Below are 21,444 nucleotides of genomic sequence, written 5' to 3' on the forward strand. Positions count from 1 at the left end.
GACGTGGACCCCTTAACATCTCTTCATGGGAGGAGCAATTTAAAACACAACTGTTTCGCCAGCCTTGGTTTACTGACTCCCTCTTCAATGGTAGCATCCAAGAAGTATCTAATAAAGTTGATAAAGAAACCCACTTTCAAGTCTCGATTGAACTGTTAAAGATACAGAAGTCACAGCTCGTGGACTCATTAAAACAGCGTCAAACTGCACAGTTCACCCGTACCAATCCGGATTTATGCAATCTGTTTCGTGGCGTATCCACTCAAGGCCGTGGCAGAGGAAATAGATCTGGCCGTGGTGGTTCCTCCTGTCGCCCCCCCCAGGACCAACTCTGGCCCAGTGCCGGAAAGCAGAGACGGCTTGAGACAATCGCACTAGCCGTTGCGATTTACAACACTCCGGTAGGCGGGAGATTGCAGATCTTCGTCCCGAATTGGACCATCCTCAAAGATCCGTACGTCACCAACCTGCTACTTCACGGCTATCAGCTACCCGTTATTGGCAGTCCACCTGTGACGTCGCATCCGGCTCATCGCTCATATCCTGTGGACAAGCTGCAGATTCTGCAATCCACAATAGGTACGCTATTAGACAAACTCGCGATAGAGTTCTTAGGTCCATCACCCGTCACTCCAGGATTCTACTCCCCTCATCTTCATGGTTCCAAAGAAAAATTCCAACAAAACTCCGGCTCATCTTCAATATGAAGTTGTTCAATGCCCGTTTCATGCTTCCACCGCCTCACTTCAGGATGGTGTCGATCAACCTTTTACGCATGTCTTCTGTTCACATTACTTGCGAGACCTGTCTGTCCCAGATGTCCAGGGACTACACCAGTTCGGACCTCCTGTACTGGCTTAGCAGCTTACATCGGCCCAACGACGCAGATGAGGGACGGTTCCGCATTCGCGTTACTACTTCCTTGTATATACTGAATAAAAGTGGAACTGGATCTCTTCACTTGGCCTCCATGCCAAGGCAAGACAAGAGTCTTGTTGTTCAGGTCCGTAGCGTGGCCCTACGGACCTGAGGCACAATCAGTATGACGATGCAGAGGTGTTCGACATTCACGCTTGCTGACCTCTACTCCATGAAGCAACATCTGGTGAAGTGTGACACTCCCGAATTCCAGTGGATTTCGTTGCGTTCTGCTCCAAATTTGCCGGGCACATCCTTTGACTAAGCTTATGCAAAGGAGTGAGGGTCAATTTGATGCTGCCCAGGACTGAACGTTAAACCTTGGAGATGCCGAGTTGTGTTTCTCTTTCACCCGCCTCGGTCGGTGTCTGGGGGGCCTTCTTGAAGCAGGGGCTGGCCTGATTCCAGTCGCAAGACTTTAATTACGGGGGTACCTTGTAAATCGTGGCAAGGCGAGGCTTACTTGCCGAGTTGCGTCCCTTGTCTTGTGCAAGGTTGCGGCCGAACACCACATCGCTTGGGAGCACCCATCTCCCTGGGAGTTGTTGTGCTTAGTAAGCCAAGGGGTTCCGGAGAACCCACTACAAACATAGGAGTTGCGTGCATGCGTAACAGGCCTCCCTTGTACATCGCTATCTACGGTTGTCATCAGTCCACACAGCTCCAAGACGCACTGTCCAGACAGAAGGGTAATCTGCGGCCCGCCGTCCAACCGTGGGATAAGTGCAAGTCGTGGGATAGGATAAGTTTAAAAATTTGGAAATTTTAATATGAATTGTATATTTATATACTTATCCTATCTCACGCGATGAATGCCCGCCCGGCCTCCCCACTACTCAAATTACAACGTTGGCTCCAAGCTGAGAATGATCATTCAAGGTACAGTCCGTTTGAGTCAGAAACGGACCGATGAATTACAAATTTTATCATTGTACAAAATTGCCACATAAATATAAATAGTACACATGTTTATCATTTACTAATACCCAACAGCTTTCTTATATTTGAAAATTTTCCGGACTCCACCCAAAAAAAGTTGTTTAAGAAACTATCATCATTGAAAACGCAAAAGTTGTTATCTGTCGGGGCGGGGTGAAACTGCAGAAACGGAACAGCTAGTCATGGAGGGGGACATCTCAAAATCTATTCCGGGAGACCTGTCGGTTCCTCATCCATCGTAGTGTCATAGTCACGACTTAAAGGGATGACAAGTGGTGCCACAGTTGCCTGTTGTAAGCCATCCCGAGACCAGTAACCTTGTTCAATGACGTTAGCTACCTTGTTGACACAGTTTTGCCAAGTTTCAGTCCTGATTTTGTTAAGGGATTCCTTAACCAAAACCTCTACGTCACGTAATCTAAAAGTTGTGTTTGATCTGGCAACATCTCTTTTGACAATAACCAATATCATTTCAATGGGGTTAAGGTCACAGTGATAGGGTGGAAGTCGCAGAATATCATGACCCTTACTTTTTATGTAACTCGCAACTTTTTAGAAAGGTTCACCTTTGTGGGTTTTTATGATCTCATATAGCTGAGGCTTCGTTGCCTTTGAATGCCGTGCGATCTGAAATTTGTCGAGCCATGATATCATATCACCTTTTCGACTGTTCGATGTCGGGGCTTTACTGTCGGGGTCCTGCACGCTGTGGTATGGGGCATTGTCCATTACGTTAAAAGACTTCTCTGGTAGAGCTGGTACCAACTTGTTTTAACCCAATCGAGGAAAACCGCACCATTCATCTCGGAATGGTAGTCTCTGTTATCTGTGGACTTTGCCCTGAATACCAAGTCGCAGCCTGGGAGAAAGCCTTTGCTGGAGCAACCAGCATGGAGAATGATTAGTCTCTCTCCTTTCCCTACATCGGGTACCGACTGACTGCTGGCAGTGTGCGAGGCATTGACCCAGGTCTCGTCCAAGTACACTGGCTCGAACCCTTCCTCGCGCTTCTTCTTTATAACCCTAAGAAAATTATTTCTCAAGCGAACGATATCAGGGCATTCACAGAGTACTGACCTATTCTCCCCCAAAATGTTCTTATAACGATACCCGAAAGAGTGTAAGAGTTGCCAGAGTGTGTACTTTGATACTCTGAGGTTGTGTTCTTGCTTCAAATGCTTTTTTAAAATTTTCAGCGACATGTATTTGTTGTCAGAATATAGCTTGTTGATCGACTGCCTTACAAGGTTCTTTTGAAAGTTGTCCAAATGTTTTAATTTGTGTGATTTTGACACGACCCCTACCTGCTTCGCATCACCCTCACAATGTTTGTGTTCCAAAACATTTGTCAGTACCCTTGCTGATACTCCTAAAGCTTTTGCTGCCCGCTTACGGAATTTATTAATGGCATAAAATGGTTTGCCCCTTCGCTTCAGCACGGAAAAATCGTACACTTTAATCATCAACTGTTTCACGTCAGCATTCAACTTCATTTTTCATCAGGCATGTGTATCCCGTGCATGACGAGATAGTGGCTGTTCCGTTTCTGCGGTTTCACCCCGACCCGACAGATAACAACTTTTGCGTTTTCAATGATGATAGTTTCTTAAACAACTTTTTGGGTGGAGTCCGGAAAATTTTCAAATATAAGAAAGCTGTTGGGTATTAGTAAATGATAAACATGTGTACTATTTTATATTTATGTGGCAATTTTGTACAATGATAAAATTTGTAATTCATCGGTCCGTTTCTGACTCAAACGGACTGTAGTCACGTGGGCAATTAGTGGAGCATGCTGCAAGCTGTATTAGGACTTGGAAGCTAATTAAGGAGAGCAGCATGGATTGCACGGGTGAATGGAAAAAGGTTTACAGTCGTTCCACTAAAAGTCGAAGCAAGAAAGAGAGGTGCAAGTCGTGAGATAGGATAAATATATAAATATACAATTTATATTAAAATTTCCAAATTTGTATTGGGTGGTCAGACTAAATGAATTAGTATAGTCATTATTCCCAAAATGGTGTGGTCATAGTTCATAATTCTCAGTTACTGTTTTTTCTGGTCTTGCTTTAATATTATATAAACTGCCTTGATATAGCTGGAATATGTCTGACTACGATGTCAAACAACAAAAATGAAATTATACAAAATGAAAGTATGCTTGTATTGCCTGTACTTCCATACTGCATAAGATGCAAGTATAGACATAATGTATTAGTTATTTCTTCAGGTATGTTCTATTCCAGGTTTGAAGGAGGAGATTCTATGTTGGAATCCTTCAAGAGCTATGGTTCTGTGCAAGGAGAAGTGCCTAAAAGGTCATTATATGTTGAATGTTCAGATACCTTATTTCCTTATGTAGAGAGGACACTGTTTACAAGAAAATGTCTGAGTGAGTGAGTATAGTCTTATGCCACAGTAAGCAGTATTTTTAGCAATATCACAGCGGGGGACACCAGGAATGGGCTTCAAACATTCTACCCATGTGGGGATTGGAACTTGGGTCTCTTAGCGTAACTGTAAAGAGGAAGCTGCCCTCAATACATGTCTATTAACCTGAACTCTTCTCTATAATGTCAACAAGTCCATACTGAATTGTATTAGATAAACACTTTATTACACTGTCACATCTGTTCATTGTATATCATGTAAACTATTTCATTCAATATTGTTCATATAACTCACACCCATTTACAACTGAACATAGGGTTGCAATACCTCTACTTCATGTTCTTATTTTTATCTTTCAACCTTCACAATTGATTGACAAAATAGTGGAAACGTGGATACATACGAGATAACAACTTCCATGTTGTTATCTTGTATGTATCACTGATTACATGGTTATACTTTAAATAGGATCTGCATGGATAAGTTTTAAGTCAGTGTTGAACACTTAAACTCCTAATATACTTCAAGCCTGTTTCTGGTGTTCCCTGTCGTGATATTGCTGGAATATTACTTACTCACCATACTCGCTCAAAACACGCAGTAAAACCATACTCACTCAAAACAGTCTATTTACCAGTACAAACATTAGTGATAGATGCGGTCGGTGGGGTAGCCTAGTGGTTAAAGCGTTGGCTCATCACACCGAAGACCCGGGTTCGAATCCCCACATGGGTACAATGTGTGAAGCCCATTTCTGGTGTCCCCCGCCGTGATGTTGCTGGAATATTGCTAAAAGCGGCGTAAAACCAAATCTCAGTCAGTCAGTCAGTCAGTGATAGATGCACTTGTCAAACAATGTTAATGCTCCTGTGATGGGAATTCCTATGTTACAGTTGTATTGCTGTTGAGCAGTGTTATTATCTGTCACAGTACTTGTAACCATCCACTCGAGGCACAAGATGCCTAGTGGTTAAAGCGTTCACTCATGGTGCTCAAGACCCGGGTTTGATTCTCCATATGGGTACAATGTGTTGAGCCCATTTCTGGTGTCCTCTGCTGGAATATTGCTAAAAGCAGCATAAAACCATAAACAATGACTCACTAATAGTGTTTCGAGGTGTGTTGATACCTTAGCTTTCCTTGCGGGGGTCAATAAAGTAGTAGGTGTGGAATACTCCTCCTCAAGTAAGTTGTCATTCTGAGATATAATTTAATGTTCAAAGTGATGTTAATAAAAACTCTATAATGTTCCTCGCACTATTGTTTTGGGTTTAGGATAACTGTGTGGTGGCGCTTGTTTCAGAGTGATGTTCCATACCTTGAATGATGCACCGGATGAGGTGCTGAATGACGACACGGACACTGCAAGCGTCCACTCCTGCAGCTCTATGACATCTGGCACCGATGTCACTTCCACAGCTGATACAGGGGAGGATGTCATTATTGAAGGTAGACATTGTTATATCAACTCTTACAGTGCAACCTTTACTGCAATTCATCATCCAAGCAAGGTGAAGTTTTTGTTACTATGAAGTAGCAGGAAACATTAGGCAAGACAAAAATGTTAACATCTTGTTAGTTCAAATATGAAATCCCACATGGGTACAATGTGTGAAGCCCATTTCTGGTGTCCCCCGCCGTGATGTTGCTGGAATATTGCTAAAAGCGGCGTAAAACCAAACTCACTCAGTCAGTCAGTCAAATATGAAATTGTCAAGAGTTGTTTCCCTTCACAATGACTGAAACCAATGATTTTAACTAGTGTTGGGAATTGGTTAAAAGCTCATAATTGATGATTGGTTCATGACCATCGATCAGTCATTGAAAATAATTGGTTAGCGTCATTCATGAAATTTGTTAATGCATAAAAAAATAAGGAAAAAAACGTAGTTATTTTGGGTTTTTTTGGGCAAAATTTCTCATCTTTAAAGGATGACTAGTATGTTAGGAACATGAATTTCTTGGTGTCTTTAAGATAAATTCAATCATGACTTGCAACGAGCTTGTAGTGCTTATGAAATGTAACAGACAAAACCAACCTTGTGAAAAATATTGTTGATGATTATGAGAAAACATGATTGATTGCTTGGTCGTTTAGTCACTGCGACCAATCTTCGATTATTTCAATTAATCGGATCACCACTAATTTTAACAGTCCTATATAAAAATTCATCGTCAAGAATTGCTTCCCTGTGCAATGCCTGAAACCTTTGGTTTTGGGATTATTTTTCCACCAAAGTGTAAGTGCGTAATACCTGCATCACTTTGGGATTCCACAGGAAGATTTTCAAAGTGGCATTAAGCATGTTAACCCCTTATCATTCTCTCACTAATGTTAATTCATCAATGAACTGCGAGAGAACACTGTCTCATCTGGTAAATTGTACATGCAGCTAAAGAGGGCATGACGTACCTTGAGGTTTACTCCTATTGTATTTGAATGTAGAGATCCCATCAATCTCAAATATTCAACATGAGGTTGCTGACAAGGAGCTCTTGGCTTTCATGCTTAATCTTTAAGACTTGCAAATGTGTCTATTTAAAAGGATGTTTAATCATTTAGTCATTTTTTCACATTTTGCGTATTTCAGATGAACAAGATATCATTGTTGAAGATGAAGATGGGGGAAAAAAATCAAAATATATCCTTAAGCCTGTACCTGGTCGTGAGAAAATGTCAGGTAGGGATATGTCACTATCCAGGATTTGGATCTCTTTGTTTTGGTGCATGTGGCATGGTTTCCATGGTAATGCCATGGTTAACATGTGTTCCTGGTGTCTGAAATGCCCTGTCAGCATTCTTGTTTTTTTTAACAATACGATGGATAGCATAATAAGCAAAAGGAAATTAATGTTGAAAAGAAATTACAAAATGAGCATATGAACATATGGATATTCAGAGTTGTGGTATGGCTGAAATACTGCCGAGTTTTAACTCAGAAATGGCATGAACCATCTCCATGAACAGGAATGTTGAAAACTTACAAAACTGCCAGTACTTATAATCCATCTTTGGTGAAACAAAGCTTTTTGATCATAATGTTTGTTATATTTGGCACACTTAAACACATTTATGCACAGTCCTGCGGCATATTTGACCCATAAGGAACAATTTTTCTTATCCTGACTCCTGATCTTTTGCTTATCTCCCTTTCCTATGGGAATGGTAGTGGGACACTTGAATCCTTCGAAGTTCCAAAAGCGGACATAAAAATACACTCACCCACGAGTTACCTCCCTTTTCCCGCGTAAACAGTCATGTGACCAGCCTTACTTGTCACTCTCTCCCTTTTCGCCCAAGCGGATGGTTGGGCGAGCACTGGAGTCCCGTATATGGCATTATATCCTGTTTATTTAGATCCTATTCTTTGAAATTACGCTGTGTATGGATTTGGCTATAATTACTTAGTATTATATGGAAAAAAAATTGAATTGTTTTGTATTTGTGTCATATTTTCATCATAATGTAGCTTGTTTACATTTCATGAAATCTTGCAGGGGCACAGGTTATCCGTAGCTGATCCTCACCCTCTATGCCCTTTGTGCATCTAACCATGTTCTTGCAGCTTGCGTTGTACATATTGTGTTGATTTATCAAATCTACAATTTAATCAATATTTGTCTTATATCTATAGACGTGCCATGGATCGGGTGAGGAAGTCATCACATATCACGGCTGATAAATCAGGAGATCAACCTGCTAACCGTTTGTTGCTTGCTACTGCAGAAATTCATAATACTTGTGCTGTGTCGAGTACGTTGCAGGGGCAGTCGTCTGGTACGGGGGCGAAGAAGAGATCGGCTACATCGCAGTTGACACTGGCTCTAAGTAAGAAGAAGACTTCGTCTTCATCTACGTCACAGAGGAGAGCATCTGTAGCCAGATCGGGAGGGTAAATCTACGCGGCCTAGTAAGTCAGCGCATCCGAAATCCTTCAACGAAGAGATTATACCTCCTCATGAAGTAGACGTATTTGATGAACCTCCATTACTTCTACCTGAAGTACCTACTAGATCGGCGACTCAATCGACTTCCATGACTACTAGATCGTCTCCTGCAACTGCTACAGCAGGCTAGCTGTTTGACGACCAGCCACCAACTTCTCAATGGAGTGAAGTCGAGGCACACAACTCATCAGCATTCGCGAACGCTTAATCTACACCGCAGCAGCTTCAATCAATGCAGAACTTTGATCCATGTGAATTCATGAGGCAATTCACCAACCAGATGATGGCTATGATGAAACGTAGGTTCGAGGAAGAGGCGAAGGATCGACAGAACCTCTCATCTGCTGACATCTACACCTAAGGATCCATCTCCAACACCAAGCCAATCTATATCGAGATCACACATCTCTCACAGACGTTCGCGAGAACCAGGTTTGCGGAGGCAGGATTCAACTTGTCGGGATGGATCTTGAGATAGAGAAGTTCGCGAGGAGAGGATTCACGAGACAGAGGTGCGCGAAGAGTTGTATCATAAGACAGAGGTTCGCGAAGGGAGGAATCTAGAGATAGAGGTTCCCGGAAGGTTGATGCAAGAGATGGAGGTTCGAGAAGGGATGACTCTAGGGATACAGGTTCGCAGAAGGATGATTCGCGGAGGCATAGTTCTACGGACCGAGATATATCTGATGAACAAGCCGACTTCATCTTCCCGCACTCAGAGGTTTTAGCTTGGATAGCCAATGGATTGAACTTGGAGTCTCCTTCTAAGGATGTGGATGAAGTCTACACATATAAGATGTGCAACGACGACTTTGACTCAGTGACCATTCCTCCGATTGAACCTATATCCAAGGTACCTTCTAACCTACACATAGCTTTTGAGAAAGCTGCAGACATCTACAAGGTTCAAGAACTCTCAGATTTACAGGCAGATAACAGCAACGCAGACATCTACAGGGTTCGCGTACCCTAGGGTTAATGAACCCTTAAATCAACAGGCAGGGTGATGACGTTGACTCTATTACCATTCGGCTGAATAAAACGTAGCAATGATTAAAACAACCTACTTGATGAAAGGAATCCCTTCATCTACACGGATGCTGAGGTTTTATCCAGGGTAGCAGATGGCCTGCGGATATTGTCGTTCACTCACTCACTCCAACCAAACAGACACTTACTGCATATACGCTGATGACTTCGACTCCAATATGATATCACCTATGAAGCCAATATCTCAAGCACTGGAGAACCTCAAGGCGACCTTTGTAAAGGGCTTAAGGTTAACAACGCCTTCAAGAATCCTTGAACGGACGTGCAGATGATATTATTAACACTTGTCATTCAGCGTGGGGGGTTAGGATTTTATATCCTATCAACTAGATTCAACATCGGTATTCTTCAAGATCCATATAGACATACGTCTCGACAGCCTCCTTCGTCATGCTGACTTATATTATCCACAATGGGAATACGTGATTAATATCACTGAACAAGAATTTATACTTGGAGGAACCCTTATTCAAGAGGTTATATGAGCGGCGTAGAACTACGAGCGCCAACTATTGCACCAGATTTTATGGAGGCCAACTTTCTACAACACCGGTGACGTCATGCTTGGAAGCTGATTGGTCCACGTCAGACAACGCATCCTACTGACAGAGCAGGCGCCAGCAAGTTTACTGACTTGTAAACAATCCCGTTGTACAGGGGAATACTTCACCGGCAGCCTTGGAAACAGTATACAACTACGGCCTGTTATCATCATGGGAATCTAATAGATGTCTAGCCTTGACAGCAGGATAAACGATGTTTATCTTGGAAGTTGTCGCTGATAAAAGTTGGTATGAGTACCTGTCCCCTGCGATACTGGAGCCAGCCTTGCTATAAATAGACAACGCTTCGATGTATGCTGATCAACACAGATCGCCTGCGTATATAAGGGGAAGAATGATGTATCATCACTGCAATCAGAGGTTAGCACTTTCAGTGGAACGTCCTACCGTTTGGAATATCGTCGGCTCTATGGTTATTCATAAGAATAACCAAGCCTATTGGCACCTATCTGCATCATCGAGGTCTATGCAGTGCCGGTTATTTTGACTACGGCATACAGGTTCTTCAAAGTGCCAATCAACTTAGACAGCAGCTGAACTTCACAATTAAGTTGCTCACGCAACTAGGATGGCTAGTGAACCTGATGAAGTTGGAGTTAGAATCAAAACAAGGTATTCAATTGCTGGGAAAAAAAGAATTATCACAACACAGAATCGAATTGTGGTCCCAGAAGATCGTTCGGTCAAGATACAAGCCATGATTCCACAAGCAGTCATCTCCCCGTTAACACTACAAACATGGCAATGTCTTCATCAGGGAAGTGGTCTAAAACAGAGCAGCACCTTCACATCAATCTGCTGGGGGTGAAAGCCGTGATCAACGCCTTATAACTGTGGTCGAGCTCGCTGATCAACAGAATGCTGATGGTCCACACGGACAACTCTACAGTGACATTCTCCATAAATCGGCAAGGATCTACAAGGTCACCAAGCCTTCTACAGCTCACATTCCAGTTGTTCGACATCACAGAGGAAGCAAACATCTGGATAAAGGCGTGTCACATACCCGGAGCCAAGAACGTGCTTGCAGACGCTCTCACCCGACCACTGCACCCGTACCTACAGAATGGATGCTCCATCCAGAAGCATTCAGGCTCATCATAAGGGAAATAGGATATCCATGCATAGACCTGTTTGCCACGAGGTTCAACAAACTACTACAGATGTTTGTCTTACCAGTTCAAGATCCTTAAGCCTGGGCAACAGATGCACTGAGCATATCATGGGAAGGACTAAACGCTTACGTGTTTCCACCCCCGATATTATTACCAAAAGTACTGTTGAAGATCAAACAGACTCAGACGCTACAACTGACTTTGGTCGCACCCTACTGGCCAGCGAGAGTATGGTTCCTAGACCTAATAGAAGATCTCGGAAGTCCAACAATCAAGTTACCAGAATACCCAAACCTACTCATACATCCGCACACCAAGCAAGTCCAAGGGAACCCAGTACTGTTCCAGCTACACGTGTGGACCGTATCAAAACATGTTTGAAGAAAAGAGGATACTCCGCCAGAGCAGCCAAGGCAGTAACCTTAGCGTTACACAGATCCACTCGTAACCTGTATGATGACGAGTGGCAGAAGTTTGAGACATATGCAAGGCGGAAAGGCTTCATTGCTATGAAAGCTACTCATCCTCAAGTGGCGGAATACCTATGTCATCTTAGACATACTTGACATCTGAAAGGTTCAACATTATCCACGTGTCTCGCTGCCATCAGTATAGTGATATCCATGAAGACAGGCATCAAGTTGACGAAAGTACCAGAATTACTTGCTCTGCTGAGATCTTTTAAACTGGAGGACCAGCAAAAGAAAATTCAGAGCTCCTGCCTGGGATCTGAATGTAATTCTACGTCATCTCACGAGTGATGCCTACAAACCTCTAGATCAGACTACCTTCGAGCTGTTTACACAGAAGACTCTGTTCCTGCTTGCACTAGCCACGGTAGCTCGAATGTCAGAGATACATGTGCTGGACTTTGGTCGAACTAGATTCGACACGGGGCAACATGCTGCAGTCCATCTAGGACTTAGATGGGACTTTATTGCCAAGAACCAACTACCTGGTCAACCAGATAGACAGTTCCACGTACCAGCGCTATCCACAATCCTCGGACCAGAGGATATGCAGGACCTATCCTTGTGTCCGGTCAGAGCCCTGAAGATATATCTTCAAAAGACTAAAACAAGGAGACGAAAATTCAAGCGCCTGTTCATCCCGTTATCTACAGAGGCATCAGCAGAAGTCTCAAGAACGACAATATCATTCTGGATGAGAGCCGTCATATTGAGAGCCTATAAAGCAGTAGGACTAGAACCTCCTAGAGCTTCCAACCCACACGAAGTCAGAGCACTGGCGTAACACTAGCTCTGCATGGAAATTGTTCTGTATCAGCAATTATGGAGGGCTGCCTTTGGAAGTCGGACACGGTGTTTGCCAACCACTACCTCCAAGACATAGCCACCGAAGACGTCTCCGGCATTCACCAATTTGGGCCTCTCGTTGTAGCACAGCAACTAATGGCTCCACAAAGGCGCTGAGTTGGAAAATCTCACCCTTTATCACGTTGACTTGTTGATAACTTTTACTAAGGAAAAGTATTAGTTTGAAAGTCCATGCGCACAGTCTAGGACAGACTAGCATGAGTGATTAAAAACCCTGTACGGGTAAAGATCTTACCTGTACATTAAGGGGTCGCAACTCATTTATGATAAAGACCTTATCATAATCTATGGGTTGTTATAGATATCTAGTAAAAAGAAGATACTAGGATATCTTAAGCCACATCAATCAAGATGATTCAACTTGTCTGAGATGGAAGTAAGACAAGAAAGTGGTCCCCCGAGTTGTAACGGAAGTTGGAAGAATAGGATCTCGGAAATGCCGTTACGCAGTTCCCATGGGGGGGATACAGGACGTATCTAAGGACAGCTGATGAATCCAGGAAATGGCTTGACCAACCACCAATCCGAAGGATTCTATAAGCAAAAGATCATGAGTCACGATAAGAAAAAGTATGTAATTTTTCAAGTAAAATTGATATTTTATATTTATCCTGACTCATGAGGTCGAGCCCCCCCAACCTCCCCGCTGGAAACACTTCGGATTTCACAGTAGATCCAAGTGCATGGGCAGAAAAATCATGAGAGAGTGACAAGTAAGGCTGGTCACGTGACTGTTTATGCGGGAAAAGGGAGGTAACTCGTGGGTGAGTGTATTTTTACATCCGCTTTGGGAACTTCAAGGATTCAAGTGTTCCACTACCATTCGCAATGGAAAGGGAGATAAGCAAAAGATCATGAGTCAGGATAAGTATAAAATATCAATTTTACTTGAAAAATTACCTTTTTCTATCCTTACTCTCTAATCTGAAATGTTTTCATTGTACAGATATATATCTGACATTGATCTGTCCACATTGTTGGAATCTGCTTCGAGTTTCTTTCTTTATTATAATTTCCATTGGTTTTAGGGGTGGTGGGGTAGCCTATTGGTTAAATCGTTCGCTTGTCATGCCAAAGACTCGGGATCTATTCCGCACATGACCATAATGTGTGAAGCCCATTTCTGGTGTCCTCCGCCATGATATTGCTGTAATATTTCTAAAATTGCGTAGAACCAAACTAACTCAACTAAGTCTATTAGTTTTAACATTTTCCCACTTGCCTTTGTCAGGTCACTGTGAGAACGTGGTGGTAACACACATCCGAAGCCCATGTAAGTTTTATGTCCAGCGTTGCGCTCTCAATGCCAAACTGGTGAAGATGTCCAAAGCCATCAAGACTTGGTGTACTGGCCTAGCCACGGAGAAGGACATCCCAACTGATGTCAACAAAGGTTGGTATGGATATTGTGGGAGCTATAGGGAGAAGACAGTTATTTGTGGGACTGACTAGTTTGGTTATGTTTTTGATAAAGAGAAAGCAGTGAGTTATGTGTTCTGTAGGTAGCATTGTAAAGCTCCTTTGTTATCCCCCCTTTGTTTGTTATGTTTGGTATAGTCGTCGCCTCGTCCGCCTGTCCGGCCGTCCGTAATCATTTTGTTTCCTGAGCATAACTCAAAAACCGTTCAATATTTTTCAACAAAACTTGGCAGATATATCAAACAGAACCTAAGGTGGTGCCTTTTGCTATTTGCAGATTTTTGGCATTTTTATTTTCCCCGGTTTCCATGGAAACGTTTCGGGCTTCGTTTCCGGAGCACAACTTGAAAACCGTTCAATATCTTTCAACAGAACTTAGCAGATATGTGAGACAGATCTTGAAGTGGTGCCTTTTGCTATTTGCAAATATTTGGGGGTCGGGGGGATATGTGATCTTCTGATGACTCTTGTTATGTATGGGGCTTCACTCACATTGAATGGTATGGTAGCACAGTGGTTAAGGTGTTTGGTTGTTACACTGATTCACTGGGTTTGATTCCTGACGGGTGCAGCACATTTCTGGTGTCTCCAGATATTTAGATTGCTGGAATATTGCTAAAAGGGAAGGAGAATCCACTCTCCTATGTTCATGCAACAACAACGGTTATCAGGAAAAGTTTGGTTTATTTATTTGCATGCAAAACCCTGATGCTGGCTGATTGAAAAAAGTTGTGTGGTTGCAATGTGTGGTCTGGCTGACTGTCATCATGACCCAGTAGTGCAGATCTCTGCTCATGCTCTCAACCACTGGGTTGTGTCAAATCTACAGTTGATAATTGACAGCTGTAAGATATGTGGATTGTTGTGGACTGTGGCGTAAGACAGCATTGGCTAGGGGTAAAACGGTATACTGCAATATTTTGCCTTCTGTTCGGTATGCTGTAATGCAATTTTAAAATTTGGTAGTTTTGGTTTTCGTACCGTCATTTGATTAACCTTTTTAAAACGTTTCTAAAATGTCTAGAAATCGAATCATTTTGTCAAAACCTATGCACTATTTTCCCAGAAGTAAGTACATACAGAACTGAAACAGATCGAACCGAAGACCTTGTACAGAGGTACAGATAAGCTGCGTATCTGCATAATTTACGCAAATATTTATGTGAAAACTCAATTCTTGTCAAGTCTATTGCGTACAAGTACGCTTGAATTTTTGTAAATACTCAATAAATGTTATCTTACATGCGTACACACAAAAATGTCGAATCTTAGCTTGCGTACTGGTGGATAGATAAAATAACTGAGGTATATTCAGAGGTTCTATTTCAACACATGAACTTGACAACTTTCAGTCTTTCTTATCGTTTCTCATATTACAGATACAAAATAAATAACTTTTAAACTTCATTTATTTTTACAATTAATGGAAATGGCAAAATACCCAAATGAGTTTGAGTGAGGTGGCTACAATTTAATTGGTTACTCAAAGGAAAATTAGGATACCCAATTGAGATGAACACAAGCGAGTACATAACTCAATGACCCAAAATGTTATCTGTAGATCTTCCTTGTACCACAATATGTACTGTACTGTGGTAAGAGCGTACCGTTTCACAGGGCTCCAGATAAGGGTCGTATAGTCGTATGTACGGATACAATATATGCACGATATGGTAGGAAATAATTTAGAAAACGTAGCAGATACGCACCACAGCAATGGTGTATGGTCTTAGAATCATTTACAGACGTATTTATCTGAAAAAGTTTTGTTTTAATGTTTTTCTACCTGTTTACAAAAGAGTGCTGAGTAGCAATGTTGTGGTGCATATATGAAACAAAACACAAGATTACTGGAACTCCATTAAATTCCATTCAGTACTCTAAATGTACTCTTAAGTTTTTCCAGTACTCCTATATTAAAAAATAAGGAGTACGTACTGCTGATGTTGAAAAATTATCTGGAGCCCTGGTTTCACCCCTAGCATTGGCTGCTATCAAAGTGAAACAACAAACAAGTACAACGTCTATGTTGTATTGCAGGTGACTTTGTGCTGTGTCAGTACTCACAAGACACGGAGTGGTACCGTGCCCGTGTTCTGTCTGTCATGACAACTACAGAGACCAGTCAGAAAAAGGTCATCACCAAGAAACATGTGGAGGTTCTGTACTTTGACTTCGGCAATAATGAAGTGGTCACCATGGACAAGTATGTACATAGGATTTGTGGTGAATATTTGACATTGTTACCTAATTTGGAGATCGAAGTAAATTCTCTAGCGTTCAGTTTATCCCTGTGTCTTAGATGTTAATTTGATGCCTTTCTGAAAATAAGCTTTGAATGTGTCAATATTGTTAGAAAAATTATGCTTATTCTGTTATGTGTATATAAATATGTCTTGTGGATTCTACCATGGCTTTAGTCAATGCTTCATCTCATGAGAATCCTGTTAGTCTCTGGCATGTTATAACGCTGACTGAACACTTTGTAAATGGCTTGAGTCTCGACTAATGCAAATTCTCACTCGAACACGTATATGCACATCACTTTATAAGTGCAATAATCCTGAACACAAGGTTAAATCCCCATTTCAAACAACTTTTCACTTGTTTGATGGGGTGGTGGTGTAGCCAGGTGGTTAAAGTGTTCGCTTGTCACGGAGACAATTTGATTCCCCACATGGGGACAATGTGTAAAGCCTATTTCTGGTGTCACCTGCCGTGATATTGCTGTAATATTGCTAAAAGCGGCATAAAAAGATACTCCATAACTCGCTCACTTGTTTGACTTGTTTCTGTGTTGGTCTTAGTTCTTGTCCTGAAAGATTATTTAGTTCTGTGGAGTTAGCTCACTCTGTTGAAGTGACATTTTCTTGGAATGAAAGAAACTAATCTCAAAATGGGGTAATCACTTTATTTTCAGATTAAAGAATATGGAAGCCAGGTTTATGAAGCACCCTGAATTTCTTTTGGAATGTGCTTTACACGATATCGAACCTGCAGAAAAGGTAGTGTGCAACTCTTGTGTTCTTTTGTCAGATGTAGTGTTCAAAAATCAATATGTGGATTACAGTAGAATACTTTTATAACGAACACGGATATAAAGAACTGACGGCTATAGCGAACTGTTTTAAAAGTCCCGAATAATGCGGGGGGATATAGTCGTTGCCTCGTCCGTCTGTCCGTAATCATTTTGTTTCCGGAGCATAACTCCAAGACTATTCAATATTTTTCAACCAAAATTTGAGATATATCAAACAGAACCTAAAGTGGTGCCTTTTGTTATTTACAGATTTTTGTGATTTATTATTTTCTTGGTTTCCATGGAAACGATTCGGACATAGTCTCAAAAAGGAGGGGTGGGTTTCATTTCCGGAGCACAACTCGAAAACTTCTTGATATCTTTCAGCAAAACTTGGCAGATATGTTAGGCAGATCCCAAGGTGGTGCCTTTTGCTATTTGCAGATTTTTGTCATTTACGTTTTTCATGATTTCCATGGAAACGATTTGCACTTAGTCTAAAATCAAGCTGGACTTTACGTAACTGTCAGATGATTTGTTCTTTCAAAGATGTGGGGGCCGGGGGGATATGTCATCTTCTGATGACTCTTGCAGTATAATATGAAAAAGTGAATAGCAAACTACGGATATAACGAACTGATGTCAGTGGTCCCCTGGAGTTCGTTATAAAGGTATTTTACTGTACTTGTATTTAGGTATAGAAAATAGCATCCAAGTAGAGACATCAAGGATGCCTTCTTCCATTATGCTCAACCCTACATTGTACCCACGGTTGGATAAATGATGCATGTACATGTTAGTTTCTAGTCATTAGTGTACTATCTAGTAAATGAGATAGAAAGTTCATGATCCAAAATAATTGAACAAACAGCCAGCCTGGTCAGAAGGAAACAGATTATATCAGCAAACCTGCCACATGAAGATCCAGGTCTTCAGCAGCTAATGCTTGTTGTAAGAAGCGACTGACAGTGATTAGACTTATGCAAGTAATTGTATTTCATTACATAAATCGATGATCATGATTTCAATAGATGGATTGATGTTATTATTTACAGACTGTCATCACATAGCTGGATTGTTGATGACTGATGCAGGGTTGGAAGTAACTTTGCAATTGCTAGTGTACTCCGGTACAGTGGCACATATAAAGCCACTTGCCCTGATAATTTTTCCACTATACTGGCTGATTTCCTTGTTGATTTAAAATCAACAACATAATTAACATTGGAAAGTCAACTGGACACCGGTACAGCATGACATACAAATTTGCTAGCCCGACAGAAAAATACACTGGACTGGGGCATCGGGCAATGGGTTATTTCCACCCCTGTGATGTAAGCAACAAACAAATGAAACAGGACACTTTATTGTTGGTTGGAGGCACAAATTTCTCTCTATATATACACTTGGTATATTCAAAATAACTTTCAGCCAATGATATTTTTTTAGTTTTTTTGTATTTTGGCAATTCCAAATGATCAGTGAACATAGCTGTGGCAAATTAGAAGCCACGTTGCCTTGTGTGTAATCCAAAATAATTGTCCTGCTTTAATGAGGAAATCGAGTTTTCTATAAATCTCTAATTTTAACACATTGTGTTTTTACTGATCAAAAATGGTAATAAACTGATACACTTTCAATTCAAAACAATTTTACGTGTAATAGAGCACACTTGTACTAGTTCAGTGCATAATTTTGAATTGCAGATTTGAAAAACAATTCCATTTTAGTAGCACCCATTAGGTTTTCTAAGATGCATTGTGCTCACATACATGAGTTACATAGCGCTCACGTGTGTCACTATTTTAGGGAGGGATACCCTGACATGTCACAGGTCATGTGATTCAGAATGATGCCGCTGACATGCAGAGATCAACTGAGATGTTTGATGGCTTGCAAATATTAACCTCTGGAAATAGATAACGGAAATAGGGCGCACTTGTAGGTATAAGTATGAAGAAGTCATATACTGTAAACATACTTTTTTTTCGCTTGGTGCAATTTTCGCGGAATTGACAGTTTAGACTACATCGCATGGTCAATTATTCGCGCAATCAGTAAGTGCCGGAACTGCCAGCTGTCTCTTAGGCCGCCACTAATAGCAATGAAAACAACCAGAGTGGCTTAACCTGTCAGGTGGTGTGTATTGCTTACTCACAGGAAATCCCTACCTGCGCGATATATACAGTACATGTAATACGTTTACTCACAGGAGTATTAAGTACTTAGGAAGTGAGATATCGTGATGGTACTAGTATACTATATAAAGGGATGAAAAACCGTCAATCTTATGTTCAGAAAAGCGCGAAAATAAAACCTGCGCGATATATAATACGTATACAGTAAGTGTTTTGAACGCTGTAGTATGATCATAATGGGTGCATGAAAGTGCGACAAAGGATTTCCTCCCTTGGGGCTTATTGAGATGCTATGAGAGCTCTATGAATCTTAGCTAAGGCATGGGCTATGACAAAGACGTTTGATATGGAGATGAGAGTACTGTATTTGCGATGCAAGTATTGATCTCTAATAGAAGCAACTCTAATAGACGGAGGTATGATCCTCGTGATGCTCTTGAAATCAGCTTCAATCCCCCAAATCATCTCATGTCATCTCACTAAATTATAATTTACTCAGGTGCCTCCAACGGTGCCTTTTTTAAAGGCTTTTCATGTGTGTCATGAAGACGTAGTTTTTCGCAAATGTGGAAAGGGAGATAACTGTTCTCCTTTTATCTTGCCAGGGTGGTGTGTGGGGCCATGAAGCAGCCAATACGATGCGGACAATGATAGCCAATAAACCTATGTTGATGAATGTGAGTAACTCAAATGCATTGCCTTTGTTAGTTGTTTTGGGGCGATGGGGTAGCCTAGTGGTTAAGATGTTCGCTCGTCACGCTGAAGACCCAGGCTCGATTCCCCACATGAGCACAATGTATGAAGCCCATTTCTGGGGTCTTCTGTGTTGATGTTGCTGGAATATTGCTAAAATCTAAACTCACACTCATTGTTATAGTCTGTTTGGCTCAATGAAACCAAGGACCGATGAATTGCAATATAACTTGAAAACTAATAACAAGTAATACTCATTGAAATGCTGATCATAATCAAAACATCAGACCAACTCTGAGAGGTTTTTTGCAGAATTTATGTCCTAAATATAATAAAGTTGTTTAACAAACAATCATTAAAATATTGACACAGTTCATTATTTGTTACGAGGGAGGAGTGCAAAGAGACGAATAGCCAGGTGTGCGAGAAAGGAGAGAGACGGCACAGCACAGGTTAATGAATCAATGACTTTGTCGGCACTTGTGCTCGTGCTTCTCATACACCTGGCTATTCTCTATCTTAAGCATCCTTTCTAGTTAACATGTATATCTAGTCGTCTGTTGGCATGGGGTGGGTAACATGCTTTGTATTTATTCACTGTTGATTTTGGGAATCAGGTTATCCGTGAGGTGGGAAACGTGTTACAAGTAGACCTCCACACCCCATCTGTAGACAGCATCCTAGACGACAGACCCATCTCACTCCGAGACAGCTTGGTCTTCCTTGAACTGGCCAGATTTGTTACCTCATCAGAAAGAATTTCAAAATCAGGTACGATATGTGATGGGGGGATACCATGAATGACATACACTGGTACATTATGTTGCAGTGGAGGGTCTGGATATCACTAAGTGGAAGTGCATTGGGTGCTAATGGGAATAGATAGCTTCCTTTCCAGTTTCACCCATGAAAATACGGGTTAGAATTGGTCTTAAGCAACCCATGATGTCATAAGAGGCGGCTAATGGGATCGGGTGGTCAACCTCGCTGACTTGGTTGACACATGTCATCATATCCCAATTGCGTAGAACTATGCTCATGCTGTTGGTCACTGGATTATCTGCTCCAGACTCGATTATATACAGCCCACCGCCATATAGCTGGAATATTGCTGATAGCAGTGTAAAACTAAATTCACTCACTCCTTTCCAGTTTTATGCTATTCCTTGATAAGGGCCTAACTATTTTGACTGCTACATAGTACACTAAACCTCCAAACTTACAGTTGTCAGATGCATTGCAATGTTTTAGCTCACTTTTGTCCTTAAAGAGACAGTTATTTATGATCCAGTGTGATTGTTTCTTGGTTTTTTTGGCAAAAGAGCTCATTTTGAATGTTTGCAAAGGGTCCACATGTCAGCATGGAAGAGACTTCATGAAGCCAGAACCTCGACAACGTGGGGAAATCATTTGAAGCTATAGTGACATACTCAGGGGTTCCATCCAGCTTCTGTGTGCAGCCAGTAAGTCACCTTGACAGATACTAATTGTAAGAAATGTTTTAGGAATCTTGCATCATCCCCCATATCCCCATTGTGATACGTGACCAGGCTGATGTTTCGTTGTTCTGTGTTGTAGGCCACTGGTTGGTGTGGCAAGGCATCTGTCATTTACAGGCAACATATTTGCTACTCAAAAGGTGTTAAAGAAAACCACATTCTTCTCTATTGCAGTAGTTAATCTTTCATCTTAACGGGATCGGGTGGTCAGACTCGCCGACTTGGTTGACACATGTCATCATATCCCAATTGTGTAGATCGATGCTCATGATGCTTATCACTGGATTGTCTGGTCCAGACTCGATTATTTACAGACCGCCACCATATAGCTGGAATATTGCTGAGTGTGGCGTTAAACAGCAAAACAACCAACCAATACTACAAACTTTGTTTGTTCCTGATGTAATAATTAACA

General features: G+C 41.5%; 1 protein-coding gene across 1 annotated transcript in view; it reads left to right on the plus strand.

Moving 5' to 3' along the window:
* LOC124269257 (RING finger protein 17-like) overlaps positions 1-21,444 on the plus strand; it is an 89,837-nt gene that overhangs the window by 31,366 nt on the left and 37,027 nt on the right. Inside the window, exons 13-21 of the mRNA XM_046704268.1 lie at positions 4,104-4,175; positions 5,552-5,697; positions 6,840-6,929; positions 13,493-13,654; positions 15,721-15,886; positions 16,601-16,685; positions 19,443-19,514; positions 20,148-20,301; positions 20,965-20,993. Of these exons, the coding sequence (XP_046560224.1) occupies positions 4,104-4,175; positions 5,552-5,697; positions 6,840-6,929; positions 13,493-13,654; positions 15,721-15,886; positions 16,601-16,685; positions 19,443-19,514; positions 20,148-20,301; positions 20,965-20,993 (976 nt within the window). The remainder of the gene's footprint in view (positions 1-4,103; positions 4,176-5,551; positions 5,698-6,839; positions 6,930-13,492; positions 13,655-15,720; positions 15,887-16,600; positions 16,686-19,442; positions 19,515-20,147; positions 20,302-20,964; positions 20,994-21,444) is intronic.

Source organism: Haliotis rubra, unplaced genomic scaffold, assembly GCF_003918875.1.
Source record: "Haliotis rubra isolate DU_JTF1 unplaced genomic scaffold, ASM391887v1 Scf143, whole genome shotgun sequence".
In the NCBI taxonomy this organism is placed as follows: domain Eukaryota; kingdom Metazoa; phylum Mollusca; class Gastropoda; order Lepetellida; family Haliotidae; genus Haliotis; species Haliotis rubra.